At 49.6% G+C, this 26,614-nt stretch overlaps 9 protein-coding genes across 9 annotated transcripts; 4 read left to right on the top strand and 5 right to left on the bottom strand.

The window, feature by feature from the left end:
- Positions 1 to 725: 725 nt before the first annotated feature.
- Positions 726 to 3,952, top strand: DEU56DRAFT_872767 (Creatinase aminopeptidase; the record flags this gene model as incomplete). Its single annotated transcript, XM_041355809.1, has 13 exons — positions 726 to 1,474; positions 1,525 to 1,599; positions 1,650 to 1,812; positions 1,871 to 2,207; positions 2,266 to 2,636; positions 2,690 to 2,843; positions 2,900 to 2,966; positions 3,028 to 3,139; positions 3,194 to 3,292; positions 3,350 to 3,464; positions 3,519 to 3,577; positions 3,634 to 3,753; positions 3,809 to 3,952. 13 exons carry the CDS (start codon positions 726 to 728, stop codon positions 3,950 to 3,952), a joined length of 2,565 nt encoding a protein of 854 aa, XP_041205330.1.
- A 302-nt stretch (positions 3,953 to 4,254) lies between these two features.
- DEU56DRAFT_820284 (P-loop containing nucleoside triphosphate hydrolase protein) lies at positions 4,255 to 6,700 on the bottom strand. The gene is made up of 7 exons (XM_041354068.1): positions 6,547 to 6,700; positions 6,371 to 6,493; positions 5,733 to 6,317; positions 5,230 to 5,677; positions 4,581 to 5,179; positions 4,432 to 4,530; positions 4,255 to 4,382 (listed from the first exon to the last, which is right to left on the bottom strand). The coding sequence occupies exons 1-7, from the start codon at positions 6,640 to 6,642 to the stop codon at positions 4,329 to 4,331; spliced, it is 2,004 nt and encodes a 667-aa protein (XP_041205329.1). The 5' UTR covers positions 6,643 to 6,700; the 3' UTR covers positions 4,255 to 4,328.
- Positions 6,701 to 7,137: 437 nt separating this feature from the next.
- On the bottom strand, positions 7,138 to 8,199 carry DEU56DRAFT_711156 (kinase-like domain-containing protein; the record flags this gene model as incomplete). Its single annotated transcript, XM_041347498.1, has 5 exons — positions 7,138 to 7,305; positions 7,357 to 7,578; positions 7,635 to 7,709; positions 7,760 to 7,939; positions 7,996 to 8,199. Coding segments are annotated over 5 exons (849 nt in total), but the record flags the coding sequence as incomplete, so codon positions are not given.
- A 1,107-nt stretch (positions 8,200 to 9,306) lies between these two features.
- DEU56DRAFT_820268 (G-protein alpha subunit) lies at positions 9,307 to 11,843 on the bottom strand. The gene is made up of 14 exons (XM_041354067.1): positions 11,566 to 11,843; positions 11,471 to 11,516; positions 10,839 to 11,418; positions 10,735 to 10,787; positions 10,567 to 10,676; positions 10,497 to 10,505; positions 10,403 to 10,433; positions 10,241 to 10,284; positions 10,074 to 10,187; positions 9,968 to 10,017; positions 9,801 to 9,915; positions 9,722 to 9,739; positions 9,635 to 9,668; positions 9,307 to 9,579 (listed from the first exon to the last, which is right to left on the bottom strand). The coding sequence occupies exons 1-14, from the start codon at positions 11,707 to 11,709 to the stop codon at positions 9,530 to 9,532; spliced, it is 1,398 nt and encodes a 465-aa protein (XP_041205327.1). The 5' UTR covers positions 11,710 to 11,843; the 3' UTR covers positions 9,307 to 9,529.
- Positions 11,844 to 12,976: 1,133 nt separating this feature from the next.
- On the bottom strand, positions 12,977 to 15,191 carry DEU56DRAFT_958638 (uncharacterized protein; the record flags this gene model as incomplete). Its single annotated transcript, XM_041359283.1, has 7 exons — positions 12,977 to 13,626; positions 13,743 to 13,912; positions 13,959 to 14,298; positions 14,352 to 14,683; positions 14,735 to 14,839; positions 14,889 to 14,969; positions 15,020 to 15,191. 7 exons carry the CDS (start codon positions 15,189 to 15,191, stop codon positions 13,243 to 13,245), a joined length of 1,584 nt encoding a protein of 527 aa, XP_041205326.1. The 3' UTR covers positions 12,977 to 13,242.
- Positions 15,192 to 15,853: 662 nt separating this feature from the next.
- Positions 15,854 to 19,794, top strand: DEU56DRAFT_973809 (uncharacterized protein; the record flags this gene model as incomplete). Its single annotated transcript, XM_041359526.1, has 7 exons — positions 15,854 to 15,858; positions 16,843 to 17,209; positions 17,259 to 17,546; positions 17,606 to 17,978; positions 18,114 to 18,743; positions 18,768 to 19,361; positions 19,412 to 19,794. 7 exons carry the CDS (start codon positions 15,854 to 15,856, stop codon positions 19,792 to 19,794), a joined length of 2,640 nt encoding a protein of 879 aa, XP_041205325.1.
- Positions 19,795 to 20,529: 735 nt separating this feature from the next.
- DEU56DRAFT_528496 (uncharacterized protein) lies at positions 20,530 to 21,794 on the top strand. The gene is made up of 7 exons (XM_041346645.1): positions 20,530 to 20,829; positions 20,900 to 20,929; positions 20,987 to 21,067; positions 21,119 to 21,133; positions 21,210 to 21,308; positions 21,360 to 21,581; positions 21,656 to 21,794. The coding sequence occupies exons 1-7, from the start codon at positions 20,671 to 20,673 to the stop codon at positions 21,668 to 21,670; spliced, it is 621 nt and encodes a 206-aa protein (XP_041205324.1). The 5' UTR covers positions 20,530 to 20,670; the 3' UTR covers positions 21,671 to 21,794.
- A 124-nt stretch (positions 21,795 to 21,918) lies between these two features.
- DEU56DRAFT_742310 (lysyl-tRNA synthetase) lies at positions 21,919 to 24,159 on the bottom strand (the record flags this gene model as incomplete). The annotated part of the gene is made up of 10 exons (XM_041348923.1): positions 21,919 to 22,013; positions 22,064 to 22,143; positions 22,198 to 22,259; positions 22,323 to 22,480; positions 22,539 to 22,587; positions 22,636 to 22,686; positions 22,736 to 23,543; positions 23,592 to 23,863; positions 23,911 to 24,037; positions 24,095 to 24,159. The coding sequence occupies 10 exons, from the start codon at positions 24,157 to 24,159 to the stop codon at positions 21,919 to 21,921; spliced, it is 1,767 nt and encodes a 588-aa protein (XP_041205323.1).
- Positions 24,160 to 24,471: 312 nt separating this feature from the next.
- On the top strand, positions 24,472 to 26,514 carry DEU56DRAFT_742335 (RING-5 domain-containing protein; the record flags this gene model as incomplete). Its single annotated transcript, XM_041348924.1, has 7 exons — positions 24,472 to 24,553; positions 24,604 to 24,776; positions 24,845 to 25,671; positions 25,722 to 25,771; positions 25,825 to 26,185; positions 26,258 to 26,357; positions 26,413 to 26,514. The coding sequence occupies 7 exons, from the start codon at positions 24,472 to 24,474 to the stop codon at positions 26,512 to 26,514; spliced, it is 1,695 nt and encodes a 564-aa protein (XP_041205322.1).
- Positions 26,515 to 26,614: the final 100 nt, after the last annotated feature.

The following is a 26,614-nucleotide window of genomic DNA, read 5'->3' as shown; positions in this document are numbered from 1 at the left end:
GGAGCTGCCCCAAACTCGACTAGGCTTGTCGTGACTCGATAACGCGTCGTTGGTGATACACATGACGATGTCCTCATGATCTCTGTGATCATAGTTCATCTCGGATCTAGAATAACCAATCCAGACTCCGTGGAAGTTCGTGGGTTCTGCAACCCTGTTGACACATTAGTACCAAGGACAGGAACAAGTCAAATGCGGACCGAAGCTGGATGGAAGGGATGGCAAGCCGTTCCAGCCTCGTGTTTTCGAGATAGGCTGACACGAAAACTTCGTTCACAGGTGCGTGGCGTTCTCATACCCGCGGGATCGATCCCAGGATTGATCACTGCCATATCTGTTGCCCGTCGCCAGTCGTCCCAGTGGTATGGCTGGACAATGGCCCTCATTTGGAACCCTTTCTTCTCCGCAGCTGTGACGTCGTTCTAACTATACCCCCACGGAGCTGTCCTCGAGGTCTCCCATGTCCACAAATGACCAACTGTAAGTAAGGACCGCACCGGCGACCGAGATCGTTTCCGAGTTTGCAGTAACCAATTTAAGTGCGCTTAGTCACACATTTTCCCACAGGCTACCATTTACTTGCCATGCTTTCTGTTTTCAATTTTACGCATGCCATGGCACCCTTGGTGATAATCACCGTCCAGCCTCGTGTGAGTACGTTCTGAGCTCACTAATATTGCCAGCACGGGCTCTTTGCTTCTTACTTCCATCATCCGCCATCTATCATGCCGCCGCCGCCGCCGCCTCCTCCGCCGCCTCCACCGCCCATGTGCTTTCCTTTCACGAATCGCTCACGAACTCGCGAAGCCAGCCCTCTCATAGTCCGTACAGACTCGGAAAAATCGTCTACATCCTCTCATAGGTCCGACAACCGTTCCAATCATTCTCTGAGGTCCGACGACAATTCCTATCGTTCGTCTCCGAGGCCCGACAACGTTTCCAATCGTTCGAAACGATCATATAATTCCACAGGCTCCCAGAATAAGCTCGTCCGCTCCGGGTCCTACTCCACCACTCGGACCCTCGCGTCAGACGTGGAGAAGCTATCATTTGATTCGGATTCAGAAGTTTACGACGTCCCTACACTTGCTAACGAGAGCCGCACCAAATTCTCCCAACTCTCCCGCAATGACAGCAAGTCTGCTCTGACGAGGGTTGATTCGAAGAAATCCGCGAAATGGGGATATGGGTGGGGATTGGGAAAAGTCAAGGAGAGGGAGAGAGAGATGTTGGAACGATCACCCTCTGTTGACTCAGAAAGACCTCCACTTTACAAATCGCCGACTCGTACCTCCTCCAGGTCTAGCAGCAGCAAACGCTCACCCTTCTACTCGAATGATTCTGCGAGCACACTTGTCGGGTCTGCTCTTGACCGCAAGATTAATGACGTCGAATCCATCAAGGAGAAAGTGGACACGACAGACAGATTGGATGACATCAGGAAGTTGATGGCAAAGGAGAAACTCGATTACTAGTGAGTCAAGTCAAACTCTGCGTTTCTTTAGCCTTACATTCCTATGTCAGCGTCGTCCCCAGCGAGGACCCCCACCAATCCGAGTACGTCGCAGCCGGCGACAAACGTAGGTCATGGATCTCTGGGTGAGTTAATTGTCTTCTCCCTTCCACTTCGGATCTTACGTGATTGTCAGCTTTACTGGAAGTGCAGGCCAAGCTATTGTCTCGAAGACGGCCGCTTATTTAGTGACCGACTCGCGCTACTGGTTGCAAGCTCGCGATGAACTTGACTTAAACTGGCACTTGATAACTGCCGGGGCCGTGGATGGCCCCAAAGATTGGATCGATTGGTTGGTTGTGCGTGTCATCAGCTCAATTCGAAGGCTTTCCCTAATAGGGTTTTGTTTTATATCAGGATCGTGCCAAGGATGCAAAGATTGGTATAGACGCGCGCATGATCTCCCATGAGAAGGCTACCTCATTGACCACACAACTCAACAACAAGAACTCGAAGCTCATCTACCCTCCCCAGAATTTTATTGACATGGTTTGGAAAGAAAAGCCTCTGCGATCCAAGGAACCTGTTTTTATCCAGTCTTTCGAGTTCACGGGCAGAGAAGCCAGCACAAAAATTGCAGAGGTCCGCTCTTGGATCCAGGCACAACCTCCGGCCGTCCCTTCATACTCCAAAGCAACTCCGACTCCTGCCCAGATGCATATCGGCACCCTGATTACTTCTTTATCCTCGATTGGTGAGCACCATTTCCACCGATATCTCTTAGGGAAATTTACAGAGACATCCACTTGCAGCTTGGCTTCTAAACCTGCGTGGCTCCGATATCCCCTTCAATCCTCTGTTCTACGCCTATCTGTTTATTTCTCTGGATAGGGTTGTCCTATTCTTAGATTCCGTCAAGCTTACTGATGAAGTGGAGGATCACCTACGTGCCCTCAACATCGAGCGAAAGGAGTATAATGACATTTGGGCCTTCCTCCGCCGGCGAGAATGGGGCGAGGGCAAAGTCCTTATCTGTCCAGAGACTTCCTACGCGATCTCCTTGATGCTGACGCACTTCCGCTATACCGTCGTGCCATCCTTCATTGACGATATCAAGGCCATCAAGAATGATGTGGAACTTGAAGGCTTGAGGCGTGCCTACCTTCGCGATGGTGCTGCATATGTGCGTATCCTCGGTTGATAATTTTGATCCTTACCTCATGCTATCTCGTTTAGGTTAGATGGCTTGCATGGCTGGAGCACAAGATCCAACAAGGATATGACATTACCGAGTATGAAGCAGCATGGCGTCTCACAGAGTACAGGAGGCAAAACAAGCACTACTGGGGTCTCGCGTACGAGAATATCTCTGCCAGCGGGCCTAACGCGGGTATGTGACTTCTACAGCATGGCAGGTTCATATCGCTGATATTTCGGATCTTGCAGCTCTTCCCCACTATTCACCTACGAAATCCGGCGCCCGAATGATTGACCGAAATACTCCTTACCTTAAGTGAGCATCGAGAGTCCCATCAAATTTCGTGATATTAACCGTTAACCTCGTTTTACCCCAGTGATTCTGGAGGTCAATACCGTGATGGCACATGTGACACAACACGCACAGTTCATTTTGGAAGGCCATCAGTAGACCAATCAGAGGCATACACCCGCGTTTTGCAGGGTCACGTACGTTACTGGCGGTCATATCAGTCCCCGCACTTTCTCAACTTATAATCTCAGATTGCCATCGATAGCGCTGTATTCCCGCAGGGCACCACCGGTTCCCAACTTGACGTTCTCGCTCGACGTGCACTATGGAAGGACGGTCTTAATTACATGGTATTTTGCTTCCTTGACGTAGGCTTGACTATCAGCTGATATGTGATTTGGACATAGCACGGCACAGGCCACGGATTTGGCTCGTTCTTGAACGTACATGAAGGTCCACACGGATTCTCCAGCAGTGTTCCTCTCGTTCCTGGACACGTCATAACAAACGAGCCCGGTTTCTGTGAGTTGCAAGCCGAAATTCCCTCTTCATGACTCATCATGTTTCGAATCGTAGATCTTGACGGCCACTGGGGAATGCGCATTGAATCTGCGCTGGCTATTCGCAGAGTCAAGGTACGTTGATCCTGTATCACCGCAGTACGATGGCGTCTCACGTTTTCGGCGACCAGACGAAAGGCGAATTTAACGGCGACATCTGGCTTGGGTTTGAACGCCTCACGTGTGTTCCGATCCAAACGCGGATGGTCAAAGAAACTATGCTTACCAAGGAAGAAAAACAGTGGTTGAAAGTAAGCGATCAGTGATCCTTCACCTGCGGACCATCTAACGTTCCCGTTATCGCAGGATCACAACAAGAAGTGCCTGGAGAGACTCGAACCACACCTTAAGAATGATAAGCGTGCTCTCAAGTGGCTGAAACGCGAATCTGATAGAGGTATTGGTATCGCTGCTCCTGGCCCAGGGGGAATTACCATTGATTGGGACTAACCGTGGACCCTCATCCAATTCTTTCTCGACCTGCGCCACATGCTCCGTTCCTGCGAAACCCTCCACCTCCGTATATTTTCCCTTACCTCCACTACCCGCTATATTATACCTTACTTGACGACTAACCGAGGAAACGACGTCACAGGGCGTCCCTCAAAGTACACGTACGACATATTCCAGAACGATCGACGAACTTCAAACGTTTATATTGTGATTTGCGCACCTTTGTGCGCATCTGCGTACTTACCTTTTAGGATGGTCTAAATACCCTTCTTTTTGGACATTTTGCTTGTCGAGGACGAAGTTGTACTTTAGTGGAATAGATTGCATGACGTATGGATGAAAATAATACATGAGAGCATAAAAGACGAGCAGGCTAACGTCTGTTCGTTTTTCCAGCTTTCCGTTTGCCAGCGAAGAGATGTTTTGGCTGAGGATGTGATTAGCAAGAAAGTCAGGATGCGTTCATGATCACGGACCATTTTAGTTTGGATAACACGATCACTCTCTCCAGCTTTGGCCAGCCTGTTGCGCTCACGCTGTCCGAGGTTCCGTAGCTTGACGGCTTTGGAAGCTTGCTAAAAAGGACGTTCAGTGACTTCGCCTGCCAGACAGAGATAAAACAAACCTGCTCATCACGCATACCAGCAAATTGACGATTTGATTTTGGTGCTCGCGGGTGCTTGGCGACAACTGCACCCGAGTTAGCCTTGACCCGTTTATTCGGTGTCTGCTCTTCGCCTTCAACATCCATCCAGTCACCTTCTTCACCTTCACTCGCGTCTCCATCCTCCATGTCAACATCCATGTCTGCTTCAGCCCGCTTCCGCTTAGCGCCCTGGGCTTTGGCTAATATTCCAGCCCGCGCCTCTATGCTGCTTGGATCATAACCTGCTTTCTTGAGCTCACTACTGAGTTCAGACAGCGTGCGGAGGCCTGCCGTGCGTGGCAAACGAGACTGGTTCTTCATGGCTTTTTTGAGGTTCTGCGAATGTATTTTGTGCCCAAGAGCTTTCTTAGCCTCAACTGCCTCGCGCTCGTCCTCGGAGTCAAAGATATCCTCGTCGCTATCGTAAAAGCCCTCGGCCTCGAGTTTCTCTTCCTCACGCTCAAGCGCCTCAAGCTTTTCGGCGATATCGGGGTCGATGAAGTCGGCAACGTTCTTGCCGTTCATGATTTCGGGCATGATATCCATCTTCCACTCAGGATTCGCGAGGATGTAGTCCTCTGTATGACGCGTCAGGAGATGCAAACAGGATACATAGAGAGGAGCTTACGCTTAATGTTGATGTTGAAAACACCAGCACCACCCTCTTCTAACTCCGTGTCTCGCAAAAGTTTCTTCCTGTCAGGATCATCCCTGTCGTATTTCTTCCGCTCTTTGATAGCATCCGGTATGAATGGCGCACGGACAAGGTCGTCCCGAGCTTTTGGTTGTGCCACATGTATACGGTTGATCACGGAGTTAATTTTGGTGCCCTTGAGCTTCGAGTCGACGCGGTGTGCCAAGAGGGCGTCGCATGCCTTGTTCTTGAGATCCATGACCCCCTCGTCAGAATAACATGACACCTGGATGCATTGGACGTCCTCAGTGTCAATGATTTCTTGGACGAGGGCGCGATTCTCGGGTGTGAGATCCTCAAGGCGAGTCACGTCGATTTTGTTGATGACAAGCATCGTGGGCTTGCCATTAAACAGAGGCTTGATAGAATGGAACAATTTACACTGCGGAAAAAATTGACATGTAGTTCAGACGCAGAATGTATGCTGCAATACGCACTTGAGCTTCCACGGTGTAACCACACTGTTCACTCAGGTCCATAAAATACAACACGCAGCTCTTGAGATGCGCGAGAGCCGTGATACTCTGCATTTCAATCGTGTTCATCTCCTCCAGCGGGTGATCCAAAATTCCAGGGGTATCGATAACCTGCCACCTCAGGTACTTGTAATCTAGATGGCCAATAAAAAGAGACTTGGTTGTGAATGCATATGGCTGGACGTCAACGTCCGCACGCGTAACCTTGTTGATAAATGACGACTTCCCCACATTTGGGTAGCCGCATATGAGTAGTGTTCGGGTGTTAGGGTCGATAGCGGGAAGACGAGAAATGTGTTGGCGGACTTGCTCAAGGTAGGCAAGGGGATCTTTCTGTCTGCGCATGATAGTGGCCATACGACCCAGCGCTGCCCTTTTAAGTTGCTTGCAGCGGTATAAACTGTCGCCGAACTTGAGAAGTCGGACGTAATCTTTGGCAACCTGATCAATGAGATGTCGAGCGGTGCGAAGTTGGCCTAAAGCAAGTTTGTAGTGATTTTTGTCGTACAATACATTCATGAGTGATGCCAGGAAAGGGTGTAAGTCCTGCCCTCGGGATTGTGAATTTTAGATCCCCAGGAGAACCTGATTAAACTCACGTCGAGTAGGGGGAACTCTGACAATATGGCACCCAGTTTTTCATCGAAAGTGTCCTGTGTAAACTTGACCTTGCGCATGTAAAAGTTACGGATGCGGCTGATCTTAAAGTTTTTGTGGATTACCTGGAACACTAAGATGATTAGATTGCTCTGGATGATATCCTCAAACTACTCACTGTAGGCGTCTTCCGCTGAGTCTTGGACAGAACAATGTCCAAGAAATCTGCCGCGGTGGGCACAGGGGCAATCGCCTTCAGCCCGCTGGTCGACATTTTGGAGGAGTAAGGCTATGACAATGAATATTTTAGCCAAGTCGATGATGATCCTCAGCGGACAAAGTTTTTATGTATTCCCACGGTCCTCATGTACCTACTGTCACTTGGTAGTGGTGAGTCAATTCGGTATTGGGCGAATGGTGTCAGCTCAGATCACCCCGCCAATCGTTTACGACTGTGCGCACTGCAGAACTTCTACGGCAAGGGAACCGAAATCAAAGCAGACCATATAGGATGTTGTGCTTCTACCTCAGTGAATCGCCGGGTGACCGTGCTGTCAATTACCACAGATTCGAGCAACAGCAGTCAGGATATTGGATATATACAACACGACATACGAGTTGCCTATGTATGCGCAAGCGCGAAAGGATCCTCTGTCACCATCGTCACGGCGGCATCAGCAAAAACCCCTACATCCCACTCTATTTCGGTGGACGGGCGCACTTTCCGCTGGGCACCCATCTTGGAAGTCATCTCCTTGCACACTTGTTCTGCTGTTGGTCGTTCTTTCCCTTCATGTTTCCACAGGGCTTCTATGAGTTGCCACATGAAGTCCTCCAACTCTTGGTTAACATTTTGTGGCCGTTTTTCCCGCTGTTTCTTCAGCACGAAGATATGAGGATTTTTGTGTGCTTGAAACGGGGCCATTCCAGTATACATCTGCGAATTTTGTTGTAGGTCAAGCCGAATGAACTGTATTTTTGTTCATACCTCATAAATGACGCAAGCCAGTGCATACATGTCGCACCGCCTTCTGTCCAACTTCTGGAGATCAGCTGCATCTTGTGCTTCTATGAGTTCAGGAGCCATAAAATGACGCGTTCCTGCGACTCCGGATGATGTTGTGGTCATTTGAATATGAGCGTCTCGAGCCGTTGCAATTCCAAAATCCGCTATGCATGCACGCCCGGAAGACGTTATCAGGATATTTTCCTGTAAACGCAAAGCTTGAATTCTCCAGAATTCATAGTTATGGCACAAACACTTACGCCTTTCAGGTCGCCATGACTCACTGCTGGCTCTATTGCGTGCAGGTACTCTAGGCCGCGTGCAACATCCAGGATCTCCACTACCGTAAGCAAGATCTCTCGGTATACAATAAAGCAGCAATTACCAGTGGCACTCTGTCAGTGTCAGGTTTCCTCTTAAGGTAGCCTTTAACATGACCGTCTGTCATCCAGGGGGATACGAGACACCATGTCTTCTCATCATCATTGAAGACGTATACGCCGTAGAATGGTAGACAGTTTGCATGTCGTATATAGTACCAAACCACCGCTTCGTTAGAGAACACCTGCGAGGGATGATAACATGTAAACTTATGTCGCGATCTGAAACGAGACTACTGACTTTATGAAATTGTTCTGGGGAACGTTTACCCTCCACCTTTTTCACAGCAACAAGGCGGCCGTTTAGTTTGCCTTGATAGATCAAACCAAACCCGCCATGAAATTCGGTATGTTTTAAATCCTCAATGCGGCCAAGTTGCAAACTCTGTGGGAACCGTCCAGATTTCCTGGAAAGTTTGAACACAGCATTCACCAAGTATTTTCTATACTTTTCCGCAATTTCAGATCGAGCCGCAAGTAGCTATTGCAAATGTCAAAGGGCGACTGTGCGATAAGCCAGCGCTTACGCACATTCTGAAGTATCTCAACCATGAACTGTGGGTTGTCATCAGTCTGGGCATAGAAAGCGGGGGCACGCTCCTTCGACGTTGTATGCTCGACGATCAACGCTGCTACGTTGTTGATGTCGAGGTCGTGCAGTTTGTTGCCGTTAATCAGGCGAATGTTGCAGAGGTGTTTCTCAACTTGTGACTGTTCATACCGCTTAGTAGACTTTTCACTGACTAAAGCCTTGCACACCATCTGTAGAATGTGGACAAGCCTGTCCTTCATGGCCTTCAAATTCAAAAGACACGCATCACCTTTCCTTATCCACCCAGACCGGAAGTCTTCAAGTTCAGCGATAAGACTGGTGCTGCGCATGAGAATTTAGATCACTGGTCCAACAATATGATACCGACCTTTGCTTCTCTGGAGCGCATAATTGAAGATGCGTGAAGGTGTACGCATACAGCGCCTAATAGCAGCGCGAATCATGACATCAACTGATTGATGCAACGCGGATGGACTTACCCCAAGAACAGGCATGTTCCCAACGCTCTCTCTACACGCCTGTCTCAGCTGATCCGGTAAGGCGGTGAATTCATGCACGATATCTTGGATCTCCCGTTGGAATGATTCGCGTTCCGATTGAGTTTTGACAGGAACTGGCTGGGCGGGTGGCCGGGCGGGTTCTCTGGCTTGCCTTTCCCCGAACGGTATCTCGGGCGCATGTTGGTTGGGCTGCCCAGGCATCTGGTTATGGGCTTTTCGTATATGATGCGGCAGCTCGTAGCGCTCAATGACCACATCACAAATCATGCATTTCATCTTCGGCATGGTTCCGATAATTGCAGATAGTTCTCTTAAGTTGACAAGGCGTTGAAGATCTTAGTTATCATGAACGATCAAAAATCACCAACATCAGGAGATGTTGATAACGCACCATAGACTGAAACTGCTTATCAGGCAAGTCAAGGGTGCAGTGTGAGAGTGGCAGCTAGACTGGCACTAAGGGCGTGTGGAAATTCATCTGCGCCATCGGACCGGCATCTTTCACTTGAAAGACAACCATATGAAATTTCTATATGCAACAAGGCTGAGAGATGAGGAAATGTGACAATGATGGACGGGATATCAATAGATGAAGTTGGTAAAATAGTCAGCAAGAAAGGATCAGGTATCATTAGTCGGTAGGGAAGTGTCATGTTGGAAGGTAGTCAGATAAACATAGTGCTATGTCGATATCCTCGGAAGAAATATTAACCAGGAGGGAATTATGCGAGACCAGTCTTTGCAATATGTGATCGGATAACAGCCTCTCCCACTAACGTACCGGTAATGAGCACTTCGGTGAGGGGCAGACGCCTGTAAGAACGTACCATTGACTATGATGTCCTGCGTTGCCCGGATATCCTAAATTATATTGATTATGTTTTGTGCAAACCTCGAATGACAAGAAAACTCACTAGCATGGAGGTGAAGTGCTGGATGGCAACATATTAGTGAACAGGGTGACTTCGAGACACAAGAAAGATCTATACATACAGCATACAGTGCTCGACGACTGATATCATGGCGCCTGTGAACTTGAATAAAGTGTGCCCTGAAATATTCTGACACATCGGCGAAGGTGTTTGGGCGGTCGCCGTATGATGTGATACTATCACAGAACTGTGAGCACAGCCAAGCGACATTTGATCACCAAATCTCACTATTTCCGCACTTTGACGCCAGCTTCTAGTTTCTTCTTTAACAAATCAGTCTGCGTACAGTCATGCCATCAGTCACACGGTCGAAACTGTAAATAAAAATGAAAACCTTGTTAAGCATCAGAACCAAATGTGAGTTCTTCAGGAGTTTGTTTGAGCATATGGCTGTGAATAGCTGCAACGAGTCGTCCACCCTATTTGTCCGCGGATCTTCTTCGAGGTACTATTTTAGGTACAATGAATAGGTGCATGAGGGGAAAGTACAGAAAGACATACTTGATCAAATGCACTGATTGGCGCCAAAAAGATGATTGCAGTTGCTATCCGAAACCAGGAAAAACGGAGATTAGTAAAAATTCCCTATTGCGGGCGATGAATTTGTCTGGCGCCCGCGGACGCGGGGCGTCAAATGCAACGCGATGAGAGCAAAACACCCACCATCGTCAAAGTAGGGTACCCATGCGTGGCGCTGATGCGATGGTTCGGAGTCAGACGGAAAATCTGTTTAGATCATTAAATATCATGAACTCGCCTGGCCACGCTAAAAATGAAGCACCCTGTTGAGCCAAACAATAGAACAAGAAAAATAGGCACACACGCACAGCTCCGCCGACGTCGTACATCAACCAGTTGTATCTAGAGCCGCACAGTTCTATGTCGAAAGAATGCTCGGCCACACCGAGCGTTTGAAGTCGAACATTAAGTAGATCGGCTAGATCAGACATATGTTCAACATTTGCAAACAATTTCAGAACAAGTATGCACTTTACCCGTTGACGGGAGGTAATCAGGCTGCGCGACGCGTTTGATGTTATCCAGGAAGCTGCAAGGACAGTCAACGAGGAATATGAAGGGCCCAGAGGAGTTGTCATACAATGGTGCAGATTCATCAAGCCTTATTCGCCTGTTGTTGAGGAGTATCCGAACGGCTGGGTGCTTCCAAAGTTCATCTACCTCGTTTTGAACAGCAATGAGCGTCCTCGAAGCCGTGCTGGTAACCTGAGCAACAGCAGGTGAAAGTCCACCAGTACCAGGAAGTGCACGGCTCCGGTTGGGCGATAAAGGGGTGACGAGGGCCTGCCATCCTGCACGAACATACACACCAGTTCGGCCGCCGGTCACAGCGACTCCGCCGCTGAGTTCGGATGCCAGCGAATCCTCCATCGCAACTAGAGGCACTAACTTAGTCCGTAGCCTGGAGAATTCCTCACTGAGGTCGCCCAAGGGGGCTAGGGCATGTGCAACAGCTTGACCCTCCACTGAGTCATCGATTGAAAGGTTGTTGAGTTCGTGATCTAGTTCGTCGAGAATCATTCGGACAGCCTTGAGTATGTTGAAATACACGACTGGACGCCACAGGGGACGTTCATGGTCGAGGGCATGATGAGCGTAGAACAACTGGAATTGCTTCTGGAGTGTTGATTTTCCTGATTCTGCCTGACCAAGAAGCATGACTGCGTGATCACAGTCAACTCGGAGTGGGCAAAGTTCCTCAAGAGAACGCACCCTTGACTTGTCTTCTCTGTGCATCCTTGCGGCGGGCCCAGTCCCTCTGGAGATCTCGATGACCAAGAGTGACTAGTTAATCAGAATGTATATACCTTGAGCTCCTCGTCAATTTTCTGACTGACTCTTGCAGCTTCTTCGTCGTAGAACTGGTATTCCTTGTCAATGCTGGCTTCGTCGAAGGTCTGCATTAAGATTGGTTCAGAAGTGGAATGGGCATGACCTGGTCGTTTGGTCATTCTTCGGTTTAGAGTCTTTCAACTTGAGGATGGAGTAGAAGGTCAATTGCGGCATGCCTGACAGGCCTAATATCCCACGTATGTACACCGTACAGGAATTTGGGCAACGAAGATCAAAGTACTTCAGTCCCATCAAACTATCGTTGTTTAGGTAAGCCTATGAACCTCGAAATCAAAACATGTTACAGCAACCGCAACGTATGTCCTTTATTCCCTTTTACACCCTGACCGTCACCGTCGTCGTGATGCGGCTTTTGATACCTGAACTGACTTTTTAGCTCACATTCTCTCCAGGTAACATCACACGTGGCTTCCACCACGGGTAATCACTGAGGCTATGCTGTTGCGGCACATGTTGCACTACCTTTTCCCGACGGAGTTGAAGCGTCCATTGCAAACAGGAGGTCAAGTGCCTGTGGATCTTCAGCTCCACCCGGCGGCCATCACCGACTCACTGTGGCAACCACAGCCAACTAAGATCCACTAGTGATATACGACTGACATCATACGGGCACATTCTCTGTGGCAAATCAAAGACACGGGTAACACTGGTGCTAATCACAGATTGGCCAACCTCTATACAACTATCCGAAGTTGACAGCATGGCTACTGCCTCTTTGATGACGCTTTTCCTATCCTGCTATTCCATTCTGCGCAGAAATCCGTTCTTGATGGAATATAGCACAGACCAACATAGGCGTTATCATTGGTGACTCGACAGACAAGACGCAGTAGCCGCCACGGGACGAGACTATCCTCTTCTGTACTCGGGGATCACGGGTCATCCTCAGCTGGCGAATGAACGACCCGATAATTCCTATCCGCTTACGAGGTTTAATAATGGCCACAGCACACAGCCTGACTTGTCAGACGCTAGAGCGGCATCTCTTTAGGTCTTTCGCATGCCATCCACATGCTTAGTATCACTGTTCTTTGTGCCTTCAAGGGCGCCGCGTCTGCACAATGTGAACATGTGTAGCACAGACGGGTTATCTAGTCAATCACCCATCGTATACCACGACAAGTCTACAAAAAATCACATTAATGTGAGTATCAACTTTATTTGTCGCGAGAAATACTGGAATAGACGAGTGCTATAAACAGTCATCAAAGTGAAGAACTCGTTCCACTCGCGTTCTAGATGCTTCATCTCCCACAATACATAGGGTCAACAAACTGTCAAGTCAAACGACATTTTTCACGCGTCGAAACACGACGGACATTCAATTGCAGTCTTACGACATGCGCGCCCATCTCAACATTCGATCCGAAGTACATCTAAAAACGCACCTTTTTCCAAAAGCTGCTCACAAATGCTTGTGAGCGTTTTTGATTGGGTTAGTTCAGGCCGGCGTTCGTAAACGCTCGTTTTAGGTTATGTTGCACCCTGGCGCTATTCACCACGCTCGTTTTGGTTATGTTGAACCCTGAGACCATCCTATGCGAGATGCGTTGGTTATCTGCTCGATTATCAAAATCTGATAGTAGTACTACTAATACATTCTGCTATCTGATCATCTGTGTGCTATCTACCTACAACCAATCACTCGACTCAGGCGAGGATGCTAGTGAGTCCTCGCCCTCTCGAGCTTGCGAAGGTCCAACATCCAGTATGTATTGCAAAAAGATCTTTAGGGAAGCTTTCTCCTCGGGGCTGAGGCTCTTAAACGCGGCAAGTATCTCCTTGAATTTGGGTCCGTGTGATGTCTCGCCAAAGGATATGACGTCGATCTTCACCCGCCCCTGCTCCTCCAAGGCGCAATGGGTAGCAGCGCCGCTCAGCGCCACGACATGCTTCAACGCTTTGAGCGGCGCATCGCCGAGAAATAGTTGGCGGCCCCCGGACCAGATGAAACGAATGGTAAGCGCCATGACGAACGGATTTTCGAACTTCGCGTGGACGGTGACAAGGCCATTCTGAAAAGAGAACTGAGTAGAAGTACCGTAGATAGAGAGCGTGCCCAACGTGCCTCGTTAAATGAATACCTGTGCATAAACAACAGCGGGTCAACACCGTGAATTAGTGCGCTTACTCTCGCGACACGAAAAGTATCTGCTACTTGAGGATTTTGTATGGGGGGGAAGAGTTCGAACGCAACGAAAACGCCGTCTCGCGCGAACGAAATCATCTTCCCGCGCGTCGAGGAGAAGGCGTTCGCTACCTTTCGAAGGTGTAATTTCGTTATGAAGTTTGTGAATGCCACTGCGAATATCAGTAAACAGGTTAGATCGTCGTAGAGGACACTTACCGTTGGGTTCGTGACAAGCGGGAATGGACTCGTTGATGGCCCGCTCCACGAGACTTTGGCGCTGCCTTCTGGTCAGGCCCAACGCATTCCTTGAGAACATTTCCCGTATAATCAACTGTTTCCCTTTATTTACAGCGTCTGCGATGGAATCTTGCGACAGAGTGATGATTTTCGGAGACACGTGAGATGTCGTTGGGGGAGGTGCGGGTATCACCTGCGGAGGTTCTGTACGCGTTTCGTTTCGTTGAGTGACGGAGAGGGGTTGTGGTATGATATATGGCGTTCCGGGCATCGAGCGTCGAGATGCTCGTTTTTTCGTTGTTCGTGCTGGGCCCCCAGTCTGCATAAGATTTTAATAAATTGACGGGACAAATAAATAAAAAAAACACGCACGTGAACAATCTCTGAGCGAGGGATTTCTCCTCGCCGGATCAGCGCTGTATTCCAGTTCGACGGCACGAGACCACCACCTCGGTCTACCAGACCAATGCCTTGGTCCGGGGCTTGGTCCACCCAAGCCGGCGTGGGCCGTGCCGCATTCACGTCGTCAAGATTGGTTTGGCCGTGTCCACTGGGGCCGGGTGGACCAGTGCCACCATCAAATCCACTGGTGTCGAAATCGAAGTCCGAACCGAAGTCATAAGGTGGGCCGGCGTCGTCGTCGAACGCTGGGTGCCGGTCTTGCGTGTCGTCGTCGTAGAACGGTGGACCCTGACTCTGCGTATCTGTGTGGTCTCGTTAGCAGTAGGTGGGCAACGACGCGGTCGTATTCGTACCTGGTTCCCCCGAATCCCCCCCCAGGTAAGATGGTCCATCGTACGACTGACCCTGCTGGGATGCCCCCGAGTACGATGGACCATCGAACGGCTGGTTCTGGGCATCTGCGTGAAGTCGTTAGTGATGGTGGGTACTGACCGTTGTACGACTGACCTGCCCCCGAGTAAAAACCAAGGTTATTCGACGGTGAGTATGATGGACCAGCGTTATTGAATAACGGCTGGTCCTGGGTATCTGTGTGAAATCATTAGTGATGGTGGGTGCTAACCGGCTCGTGTGCTTACCTGCATCCCTCGGTGCGTATGGGTCGAAATTGAATGCGGGCATGTGCGGCTGCTCAGCTGGAAGGTAGAGTTGATTAGCGAGAGGAAAACCAGAAGGGTTGAGGCCAGATCCTCGAGGTGGTTTAGGGACTGCTGCTTTGCCCTTGCGCTGTGGGGGACGCTTACTTGTCATGAAGATGGTGGTCAGAAGATACAAATGACACGCACATTTCATTGACAGTACTACAAAACAACACACTTGCAAACTTTGTACAAATGTTACATATTGGGAGAGGCGAGAGGTAACGCGGTCCGGAATTGAATTGAATTGAAACGAGGGCGGGAAGTCCTGGAGGGCACTGGGTTTAATAAGAAAAGGATCGATCCGAGTAATGATATGAACAGGCGGCTATCCACGAATGATATTGATCAGCGTGGATGACGAGCGGGGATGATAAAATTTACATACCGATTGCAGGATTAGGAAGGTGAGATATCATCATCGCTATCAGCATCAGAACCCTCAATATCATCCTCAACGGCACTGCCCATACTGCCTTCTAGATCGGAGGAAGTACATGAGCTGCTGATTTCTTTGACCAAACCGACGATTCGAGGTTTCTGTGAGGTTTCTCCAAGGGATCTCAGCAGATCATCCTTGGCATGCATGCCTAAGTGCCTTGAGAGTATTTCTGCTTGGGCGGCGACAGCGCGAAGCATCTCGCATTCGTCATCGTAGACAGCTTGAAGGTAATTCTTGTCGTCCTCGATTTCTGTGTGCTCACGCTCAGAAAAAACGGCTCTAACACGTTTCAACTCTTCATCAGACCATATGAGGCGGCGTTTGTTCTCTTCATGGAGTGCCTGGTTGAATGATAAGAACCGCTCTGCCTCCTCGATCTCCCACGTTGTAGACAGTAGACGCTGGCGTGCAGCCTCACGGCCAGCAAGCCTTGCCTGAAATAACTTGTAGAGCGTTGAAAAGCTCAGTTCTGAAAAGCCGTTCCGTATCGCTGTCTCATTCTTTTCCCATATGAATGAGATGAGCCTCTTGTAACAAAGAAATTAGCATAAACATACCTCATTAATTTCCTCGGGCGTGAATTCTGGTTTGCATGCCCGTCCTGATACACGAGCTGATATCCGAAGCTCCAGTGGAGTTGGGCGGCCAGGGTATGGCCTGGGCCTCTCCTCACGCAGGGGCTGAGATCGCTGATTTCCACGACGGAGAACAGCAGACTTTCCGCGACGGGGGGAAGAGGATGTGAGGCCACCACGACGGGAAGGGGAAGAGGATGTGAGGCCACCACGACGGGAAGGCCTATACAATAGGCTCCCTGTCATAGAATGATTTGGCTTCTCATTTACTGGGGAGAGGGGAGTATGTGGGGAACCTGGAGAATTAGTGCCAAAGCCTAAGTCAGTCACATCTACTGGGGAGAGGGGAGTATGTGGGTAACCTGGAGAATTAGTGCCAGAGCCTAACTCAGTCATTGCATGGGGGGGGTTCAAGTTTGGCTTTTTGTATAGTTCAAAGGGTGCTATTTCAACCCTAGTTGCACTGCTCCTGCTCGAGCCTGTGGTAGGGGCTGGGCTGCTTGACCGAGGAGGGGAGGAGATGGGAGATGAAGTCGCAAACATTGGCGCCTCCTGCGGATGACGCCAGCGAGTGATTGTGTAGTGTGAAAAAATGCGTAGCTGCGGACTTCGAAAGACTTAGCAAGTTTTTGGGTAAGTACAGCTGGCAGCAACACAGCCTGCACAGGCCAAAGGCAAAGCTTAAGCTACGATGTGAGTATCCTCTGTTGGGCTCGATGCTGATGCGTACTACGTACCTTTGACAGGTTATGCCCCAACTGCAACTTGGGTGAATATCCATCTATCGAGGCGGTAATTCTGCATCTTAATTCTCAGTCTACCTGTTGGCCATCTGAAGCACGACCACAAGAATTACCTGTCCCTCCTGTATTCCGTCGAGGTGCCAATTCAAGCGATCAGACGCCCGCAGCTGGTACTTGCCATCCACGCTCTGGATATGTCTTTGGTGTCGGCAGGAATATGCTCGATAGGTTGGAAGATGATGAGTATGCGTATCGGCGGAAGATAAACCACCACTACCCTTTCCGTGATGAAGGTGAATGGGAATTAGGGAAGTTCTTGGTTGAAAACCTCAACCAAACCCAAATCACCAAGTTTTTGAAGTTAAAATGGGTAAAGGATGGTTCAAGCCATAGACACAATGCTGATCGTACCTCCACAGTTTAACACACGTGAAAGACCCTCTTTCACCACGAAAGATCAACTCTTAGACTGGATGGACTCGCTCCCTTGTTTTACGGAGTGGAAAGTTTCCAAAATGGAGTTTTCGGGCTACAAGACAGTCTATCCCATCGAGCTTGTTTGGCGCGATGCGATGGAGGTCGTTAAACAACTCTTTAGCGACCCGATCTTTGCGAATCATATGACTTTCAACCCGCACATTGTCAATGTCGGAAACCAACGTGAATACGGAGATTACATGAGCGCTGACATGGCATGGAAAATTCAGGTCTGTTCACTCTGTTCATCTTATTCGTCGAGTTATGGATTGACTTCACGATTTTCCAGGACCATCTTCCTTTCGGTGCAACTCAAGTGCCAATTATCCTGGGGTCCGATAAAACTGCTGTAACACGACTCACAGGGGGACTTGAGATGCACCCAGTTTTCGTCACTATCGGCAACATTGATTCCGAGGTTCGCTCCAAGGCAACATTACGAGCTTGGCGCTGCGTTGCCTACATGCCGATTGTCAAGTTTCGCGTGCATCCGGACTATCAAAGCATTCTCCAGGCACGGCTATGGCATAAATGCATGGACCTCGTTTTTGCCAACCTCAAGGCCGCAGCAATGGACGGCTGTTTCATGCCTGATCCTTCCCGATACATTCGCTATGTTTTCACGCCTCTCGTGGCTCATGTATGCGACCTGCCGGAGGCTAGTATGATCGCTGCAGTTGCTAAAAACGCATCTCCTATAACTATGGCGACACAACGGGATTTTGGTGATGGGATCCTCCACCCCCCACGCACCGGGCGGCATACACTACAACTCATTGTCGATATCACCAAAACAGTTGATCCTTGGGAGCTTGACAAGTTCCAGAAAGCAGCCAAACTTGTCAATCTGTCCGGAGTACACATGCCGTTTTGGCGTGATTGGGTGTTCGCATGTCCGTCTGTCTTCCTCGCTGGCGAGCTTCTGCACACTTGCCACAAGTTTTTTGCTGATCACCCGCTCAAATGGATTAAGGAGGCTGTAGGAAATCACGAGCTTGATAAGCGCTTCATGACCCAGCATAAGCAGGTCGGGACGCGCCACTTCGCAAAAGGTATCACGCACGTCAAGCAAATGACGGGCCGTGAGCACAGAGACATACAACGCACTGTCGTTGCCTCGATCGCAGGTGCCGCTCCACCTAGATTCGTTCGCGCAATCCGTGCCCTTGTGGAATTCATTTACCTCGCCCAGAATCCGGTTCATTCACACCAATCACTTCAATCAATGGTGCAGGCACTTTCGGACTTCCACTCTTTCAAGGATGCTATCATCGAGGCCGCAGCGAGGAGGGGGAAGAAGGGCGCCAAGGAAGATTTTTTCATCCCGAAACTTGAGCTACTGCAAAGCTTCGAGGGTACGATCCAGAGATTGGGCACTTTGATGCAGTTTTCAGCTGACACGACGGAGCGCTTGCTCATAACACACTGTAAGGAACTTTTCCCGCGGACAGCCCGGCAGAGCAAAGATTTCACAGAGCAGTGTGTACGGATTCTTAACCGCCAAGAATCAATGGAGATATTTGACCTGTACGCACTGTTGACTTCACGGGGGGCGCCGCTTGTCAATGCCATACACACGGAAGATGAGGAGGTTACAACTACAAATCCTGCGCTCTCCTGGGTTTCCCGTGTTCTCCCTGACGAAGTCAACTCGGTCCGTGGTCCACGACCAGTCCGCAACCACTTTTTGAAGGGCATTCTCTCTGAAGATGCCCTCACTGCTTTTCAATTGAATGTCGCGCCAGATTACAAGTCGCTGTCACCAGTTGAAATTCGCACGAAATTCGCTCTCCCCGACTTTGATCGTGCGCTTGCTGATTTTATTCGTCGTTCAGCCCCGCCCAGCGGCGAGCGTGCCAGCTGGGACCCCAAATATGGGCGCTTTCAGACGTGGAACAAGTTTCGGCTGCAGCTTCATTCAGCATTCCAGCCACGAGTCATCATGCCCAGCAGAGTAGTACAAGCATACCCACCCAGCGACAATTTTCCCTTTGGCAATTGCGACACCGTTCTCGTTGACGGCACGGGCGTTGAAGGCAGAATAAGTGCGTCTATTCCTGCGCTTATGTTGTAGCACTACTGATATCACTCACAGCGAGTTGCGTTGCACAGGTTCGATTGATTTTTCAGCCCATGATTCGACGAGGTTCCAACCTGGTACTGCCATCGTGCCTCTCCGACCCGCTTCTCTATATCCAATATCTCCCCTTTGTTTCTAATCCTGACGAACGTCCCGAACTCGCCATGTGGACTGTGGAGCGTGCGTACATGCACGATGAACACGGTGGCCGCCATAGGAAGGGGGCTGTTGTGCGGATGACAGATGTAACACATGCGGTTGAATTGATACCGGACTATGGCGAGGCAGTGGGCGACGGCGTGTCCTCTGCGACTTGCTTGGAAACCTTCGAGCGTTTCTTTCTGAACAACTTCGCGGACAAGGAGAGCTATCATACATTCAGTACCGAGTTTGTATAGGCAGTAGCATATTCATGTATCAACCGACTACCATCATATCATATCTTTGAGCATCGCATCTTATCCGCGCGAGATAACTTCGACTTAAGTTTGATCAGCCAGATATGGCAGCAATATCGGCGTTCACGTCTGGAATTTCTGTTCCACCAATCGCGTTGCTCCATCACCAGCGTCGTAAGCTCTCCGTAATCATTAATCTTCTTTTTGACAAGCGAAAATTATGGGTCTTTTGCTGATGTAGCTAGCCTCGATGAGTCTGCTTTTGATCATGCAAACGGATCAGCTCACCGGTTTATCAAACGTTTTCAAGCATCTGCCGATAGAGTGCGGAACGCTTTGCCGACGAAAGACGTGATGCATGTCAGCACAAAGCTGTCAAAGCTTTTTTGTAAGTTAAGTATTGGAATCCGAACAACGCTGTAGATCTCTCGGCCTCTCCACATCCCCGTTCCCAGACCTCGTAACAAGATGCCGCAATGCATAGAATTGGGTTCCGCCGCATGCGAGGCCTGTGTCACTCTCTCCCAGTAGAAACATTTGTGTCGTGAATTCAGCCTATAAGTAATTTTATGTGCTGTCCTTGGGCGCCAGATGAGAGACCACGGTCCGACATCCTTCTTTATGACGGTTATCTACTCCCTCCCAGCGTTGAGTAGCCCAGCAACTGGTTTCTCGTATTCGCCTCGGGACGAAAGGTCAAGTAATTGCGAGAGGCGGGATTCCGGTCTTATCCGCGAAAGTTCACACCACCTCAGCGTCACCTATACATAAGTTCTGCGACTCCCGAGTCCGTTCGTTCACGTTCTGTTTGCTTGTGTCGCACAACTTGATACTACAGAGTCTCGACATCACCGTACTACGGTCCGCCTCACTAAAATGTCTCGTCCTGTCCAACGTGCTTTCCCCTTCCTCCGTTCCGGAATGAGGGCGAACCAGAGCGTACGCTCACCGTGTGCGGCGTTTAGCAGACGTACGATGGCTTCGAGTGCCCCGCACGCATCTCATGGAAACTACGGGAGTGATACACCATGGATGGTGCGTGCTCCTGGAATGTACCCGTCAGTTTGAGTTAAATGAAAGAATTTTATTGGTTTGAAATCTTTAGATTGGCTCGGCTTTGGTATTTGGTCCGGTGGTGGGTTTTCAAACGCGTCATTTTTACATTGAAAGCAAGACTGATGTGTGATTTTAGATGCTCTATCTCTTGTCACCGTCCGCGCGCAAGACTAGCCATGCCCATGAGTCGGAGCACAGTCACAGCGCACACCGGAGTGTATGTCCATCTTTCGTTATGTTCAGTAAATAACTCACGGGAACTGCATAGGACGCCGCCAGCCATGTAAGCACGCGAAATTGATATTGTAATGCTGCAGTTTTTAAACGGAAGATACTTGTGTTCACGGTGCTTTGCATAGCATGCGGAGCCACAACCTGCAGAGACCCCCGCGATGACAGATGATGAGGGTACCGAGGTGTCTGGTGAGGAGATCAAGAAGTCGATGGAGCAGGCATTCGTGCGTTTGTTTTCTTACCGACTCAGTCATGTTTTTATATATGATATGAAGGACACGGATTCTCCTAAGGATGCTCAGGAGCACGAGGAAGTTATTGCTAAAGAAGAGGAGACTTCTGCAGAATCGAGCGAAATTGTTTCCCAGGAGAGCGGAGATTCTGCTCCTTCAGAGGCTGTTTCAGCGCCATCCGAGGAGGAGAAACAAGAGGTTGCACCAGAAGTTGCACAACCCGAGTCTTCAGATGAGTCTTCAGCAACTACTGAAGCCAGCGAGGCACGTCAGGATGCTGTCGTAAGTGTCAACTTGTCCCAGTCGTGGAAATGTACTCATGGCATTGTATCAGGAAGAGAAGCAATGAGTGATGATCTAACAAAAACTTATCATAGAGCTGCGTCTACTTATTCAGTATTTACATAGTAAGTAGTTTGTGCGCCACCTTATAGCGCACCCGAAAGTCATATTGCTTTCCTGCATAACATCCTGAATGACCTGAGTGATAATGCCCGATGCTGGTTTTTAGGATCATTACTCCGCCTCAAGTTTAAGCACAACGTACAACTATTTATTCTATCCATTGCGATATCGTCTACTTTTAGATCGCCTCAGGGCTCTACGACTGCCCGGCTGGGCCAGGCTCCTTTCCGCTTGCATTGGCAGCCGTCTCAAGAGGCTTCATGGCAGGGAACAAAAGCACTTCCTTGATGTCTGTACACAACCGTCAGCACTTGCATAACACTAGACCGGATGATACGTACTAGGGGAGTCAGTGAGGAACATGATGACTCGGTCGATGCCCATGCCCCAGCCTGCAGTTGGTGGCAGACCATGCTCGAGCCTGTATTGAATGGGTTTAGGAAGAACACACGAATGAGCCGGAAGCAGAACATACGCATCAACGAATACTTCATCTACGCCTTGTGCTTCGTCATCACCTTGATCCTTCTGGCGCGACTGAAGTTGTGCGATGAGCAAACGTAACAATAACAGTAGATAAAATAAAGGGTCGCGTCTTACCTGCTCCTCAAAGCGCAACCGCTGCTCGAATGGATCGTTCAACTCGGTGTACGCATTGCAGAACTCCTTCCCGCACATGAACCCTTCGAAACGCTCGCACAATCCAGGACGTGAGCGATGGTTCTTGGCGAGGGGAGACATGACTTGAGGGTGGCCAGCTGCGTAAAGATGGAGGTGTGGTTAGAACAGGAGGGAAGAGACGAAAACAAGACATACTGATGAATGCGGGAGAGACGCAGAGGGGCTCAATGAAATCGCCAACGAGCTATACGCGAGTTAATGACGGCGTTAAAAACTACCGAAGGAAACAAACCTTATCAAGAAGCCGAGCATTAGTCCGGGGCTCGCTGCATTCAACATTGTGCTGTGACACATCAGCGACGTTGCTCAGAGGTCGAGATCAAACCACAGACCTTGACACACAAGTCTCGCAAGAACTTGTTGGTCTCCGCCGTGTGCAGCGTGTCACCAGGGGGGAACTTGACTCCTGTCTTCTTCTCGAGCGTCTGGATCATGTCATATCTCTTCCATGGCGTCTTGAAGTCCATCACGAGCTCCTTGCCGTCCTTGCCTTCGGGGTGGTACTTCACAATCGTACTTCCGCCGTTCAGGTACTTGACCATACCCTCGAGAAGGTTCTCTGTCAGTTCCATGAGGTCATACATGTCCGCGTAGGCCATGTAGAACTCGCAAAGAGTGAACTCGGGGTTATGCGTCAAATCAATGCCTTCGTTCCGGAAGACACGTCCAATCTCGTACACACGGTCGAGTCCACCAACAGTGAGCTGCTTCAAGTACAGCTCAGGCGCTACGCGGAGGTACAAGTCCAGATCCAGATCATTATGATGTGTTACAAACGGACGTGCGGTGGCACCACCTGCAACCATGCTCGTCATGGGTGTCTCGACCTCGAGGAAACCGAGGTTGTCGAGATAGCGACGGAGGTAATTGATCACGCGTGCGCGGGTGATGAAGATGTTGCGCGTACCGGGGGACATGATGAGATCGAGGTAGCGCTTGCGGTAACGGGTCTCCTGATCCTTGAGACCGAAGTGGGCGGATGGGAGTTGGTGCAAATTAGGTGCAAGGAGAACCATACTGGTGGGTGAGACACTGAGTTCGCCCTTCTGACTGCGCGAGGGGTGGCCTATGACACCGACGATGTCACCGCGCCGGAAGAGTGCCTGGGTAGACATGAATTCTTTCGAGTCTTCCGCATCACTTTATACGATTCAATACATGTTAGCTGTGATTTGAGATAAGCCTCACCGGACGTTCGCGAGAATCTGCACTTGCGAGCCCTCGCCATGTAGGTCGTAAAATTTCAGCTTGTTGCCGCTGCTCCGGATATTATGCACACGACCAGCTAGAGCGACAATCACATTGTCGAGCTTCTGGCCGGCAGGGATCAAGCCTTCCTCGCTGTACTCTTCAACAAAAGAGGTGATACTCTTGGTGACATGGAACTTGTGCGGGTAGGGATTGGGGGACTGAGTCTCCTTAAGCTTCTGGATCGTACGAGCACGCAGCTCAAAGTATTGCTGCATTGAGTCAGATCAGTGCTCGATTGCCAGCAGAGATGACTAACATTTGGGTTAAGGTCGTCATCATTTGCAGCTGCAGGCTTAGTAGGTGCAGCTTGCGGTGGTGCAGCAGCAGCCTTCTCGGCCTTCTTTGCATCCTTTTCGCGCTGCTTCTCGCGACGCTTGAGTTCACTGTGCGATCTGTGAGTGCGCAGATATCATCATAATCATAAATAATTCGGAACGCACGTCTTGGAAATCATCTCTCCCGTGACGGGATCCTTGTGTGTTCCTGCAGTACTTTCTGATGCCATCGTTCTAAGCAAGAAAATGGGATGCTGTGGTGGTCTAGATAGATATCTTGATGGTATCTGACGCAGAGAATTTAGGAACTTCAATCTTTGCAGCATGTAACATTTTTGGATCACATCAATTCGAAACGAGTCAACGCATCACATGACATTGCCGCTATTGCCGAGCGGAACTTCAAAATTACTTGGTAGTTCGTCACGTGATTGGTTACATAATAAGATTATCCGCTTTGGTAATCCTTACAGGGCATGCTAATCGATGCAGACCGGCCCACGCCGCAGACAACACCTCTGACATCGTCCACAACAACAACAATGTCTTCTGACTACGACTACTCAGACGACGAAGATGCATTCTATGATGATGATGAGGATATGATCAGCACAGGTGACGATGGTGCGTTACCCTTCTTATAGTGGCTCAATCCATCGCCGACAACATCGCAGGTTCAGCACCCAGTGATGATGACATGGACATGGAGTTCGCGGACGACTTTAAAGTCCCTCAGCATTCACCTCGAAAGGCGTATGAAATTGAACATGAGTCACTTTCCCAGCAAGCGGTAGAGAAGCTCTCGGCTTCTGATGTGGACCACATATCAAGCATATTCGGCGTCGATGTCCGTATGAATGTCTCAAGTTTGATTTCATACTGATGGTTCTATCTGCTATTCTTCGTGATGTATAGGAGAGTACGGCTTCCTTATTGCTGCGTTACATGAATTGGAATAAGGAACGCCTCATCGAGAAGTATATGGATAATGCATCCTCCGTTTCTGTCGCAGCTGGTGTATCCACCCCTTCCCGTGCCTCTCCCTCCGTAACCGGTCCTGCACCCATCCGCTCATCGGGCAGCCGCCGCAGAACAATGCGGCAGACACCAGGTATGTCATCCGCAACCGATACATCTAACTCACATTACCTTGAGTATCCAGTTCTCAAGGCCGAACCTTTGGTTTGCCCCATTTGCTTCGACGACTCTCAGACGTCATTCCTCACTCTATCATGCGACCATTCCTTCTGTGCAGGCTGCTGGACGGCATACATGACCTCCAAGATTCGCGAGGAGGGCGAGCATGCTATCCGTTGCATGGCTGAAGGCTGTGCACTCGTCGCACCTGACCACTTCATTATATCTACTTTAGCAACTTCTGGTGAGGATGAGGATGGGCGGACACGGGAGCGATTCCAGGAATTGCTCGTCCGGCACTTTGTTGGTGCCAACCCGCACCTGAAATATTGTCCTTACCCATCGTGCACCTACACCGTCTCGTGCCCTTCTGCTTCCTCCCGTTCATCCCTCACAACTATGGTGCCAACCGTTAGTTGCGGTGCAAATCATAAGTTCTGCTTTGGGTGCTCTGTCGACAGCGACCATCGCCCAGTTATTTGTCCCGTCGCCAAGATGTGGTTGAAGAAGTGTAGGGATGACAGCGAAACCGCAAATTGGATCAAGAGTAACACAAAGGAGTGTAGTAAGTGCCAGAGTACTATAGAGAAGAATGGTGGTTGCAAGTGCGTGTCTCATCTGGGGGAATATGAGAATACGCTGACCGATTTGTCAGCCACATGACTTGCAAGAAATGCAAGCATGAATTTTGCTGGGTGTGCATGGGTACGTGTCTCGGACATTTGCCTCGTTTGATTCTGACATTCTCTTCCAAACAGGCCCCTGGTCTGAACACGGCACAGCATGGTACTCGTGCAATCGATACGACGAGAAGGCCGGTGTGGACGCACGTGATGCGCAATCTAGGTCCCGTGCTTCCCTAGAGCGCTACCTCCATTACTACAACCGGTGGGCGAATCACGAACAGTCCGCAAAACTATCTGTCGAGATGTACAACAAGACCGAGAAGAAGATGGAAGAGATGCAGATAACGTCCTCGCTCACGTGGATCGAGGTTCAATTCATGAAGCGCGCTGTAGAAGAGGCAGAACGATGCCGCGCGACGCTAAAATGGACGTACGCAATGGCATTTTATCTGGACAAGGGAAATGAGAAAGAGTTGTTCGAGGACAACCAGAGGTAAAGCTTTTGATCCGGGCTTCGCCCTTATTCTATTACATTCCACGGATGTGTTTAACCGGTTTTCCTTAGGGACTTGGAAAAAGCGGTCGAGGATTTATCGGAGCTGCTTGAATCGCCGATTGATCCAGAAGCCATCTCGACCTTGCGGCAGAAGGTGACTGATAAGACGGTATGCTATTTGTCTACACGTTGTTATCTCATACTCATCCTCGTTCACTCTTCAGGTCTATGTCGCGAAACGCAACGAGATCCTGTTGGAGGACACTTCTAACGGTTTCGCGGAAGGGCGCTGGAAGTGGAATATGGCGGTAGAGGGGTTTGATTAGATATCAGTCATTCTTCCTCGACTGAGGGTGCGCACAACAATTTGCACCTTGCTTCCGCCTCTCCAACGTAGTACACCTCATTATTCCCACTTCCACACTT

Source organism: Suillus clintonianus (assembly GCF_016758775.1).
Source record: "Suillus clintonianus strain FC179 chromosome Unknown DEU56scaffold_72, whole genome shotgun sequence".
Lineage (NCBI taxonomy): Eukaryota > Fungi > Basidiomycota > Agaricomycetes > Boletales > Suillaceae > Suillus > Suillus clintonianus.
Note: the sequence above shows the minus strand (reverse complement) of the source record. Positions and strands in the feature narration are given on the sequence as shown.

What these genes read in the sequence shown, in the direction of transcription:
- DEU56DRAFT_820284 (XM_041354068.1), bottom strand. Translation starts at nt 6,642, where the DNA reads ATGTCGACCAGCGGGCTGAAGGCGATTGCCCCTGTGCCCACCGCGGCA. An exon ending in CAGAGTTCCCCCTACTCGAC is followed by an intron (nt 6,318 to 6,370) that starts GTGAGTTTAATC and finishes TCCCGAGGGCAG; the next exon opens with GACTTACACCCTTTCCTGGC. An exon ending in GTTACACCGTGGAAGCTCAA is followed by an intron (nt 5,678 to 5,732) that starts GTGCGTATTGCA and finishes TTTTTTCCGCAG; the next exon opens with TGTAAATTGTTCCATTCTAT.
- DEU56DRAFT_820268 (XM_041354067.1), bottom strand. Translation starts at nt 11,709, where the DNA reads ATGACCAAACGACCAGGTCATGCCCATTCCACTTCTGAACCAATCTTA. An exon ending in CAATCAGTGCATTTGATCAA is followed by an intron (nt 10,188 to 10,240) that starts GTATGTCTTTCT and finishes TACCTAAAATAG; the next exon opens with TACCTCGAAGAAGATCCGCG. An exon ending in GGCGTCAAAGTGCGGAAATA is followed by an intron (nt 9,916 to 9,967) that starts GTGAGATTTGGT and finishes GTTCTGTGATAG; the next exon opens with TATCACATCATACGGCGACC.
- DEU56DRAFT_528496 (XM_041346645.1), top strand. Translation starts at nt 20,671, where the DNA reads ATGTCTCGTCCTGTCCAACGTGCTTTCCCCTTCCTCCGTTCCGGAATG. An exon ending in CTTTGGTATTTGGTCCGGTG is followed by an intron (nt 20,930 to 20,986) that starts GTGGGTTTTCAA and finishes GTGTGATTTTAG; the next exon opens with ATGCTCTATCTCTTGTCACC. An exon ending in AGTCGATGGAGCAGGCATTC is followed by an intron (nt 21,309 to 21,359) that starts GTGCGTTTGTTT and finishes TATGATATGAAG; the next exon opens with GACACGGATTCTCCTAAGGA.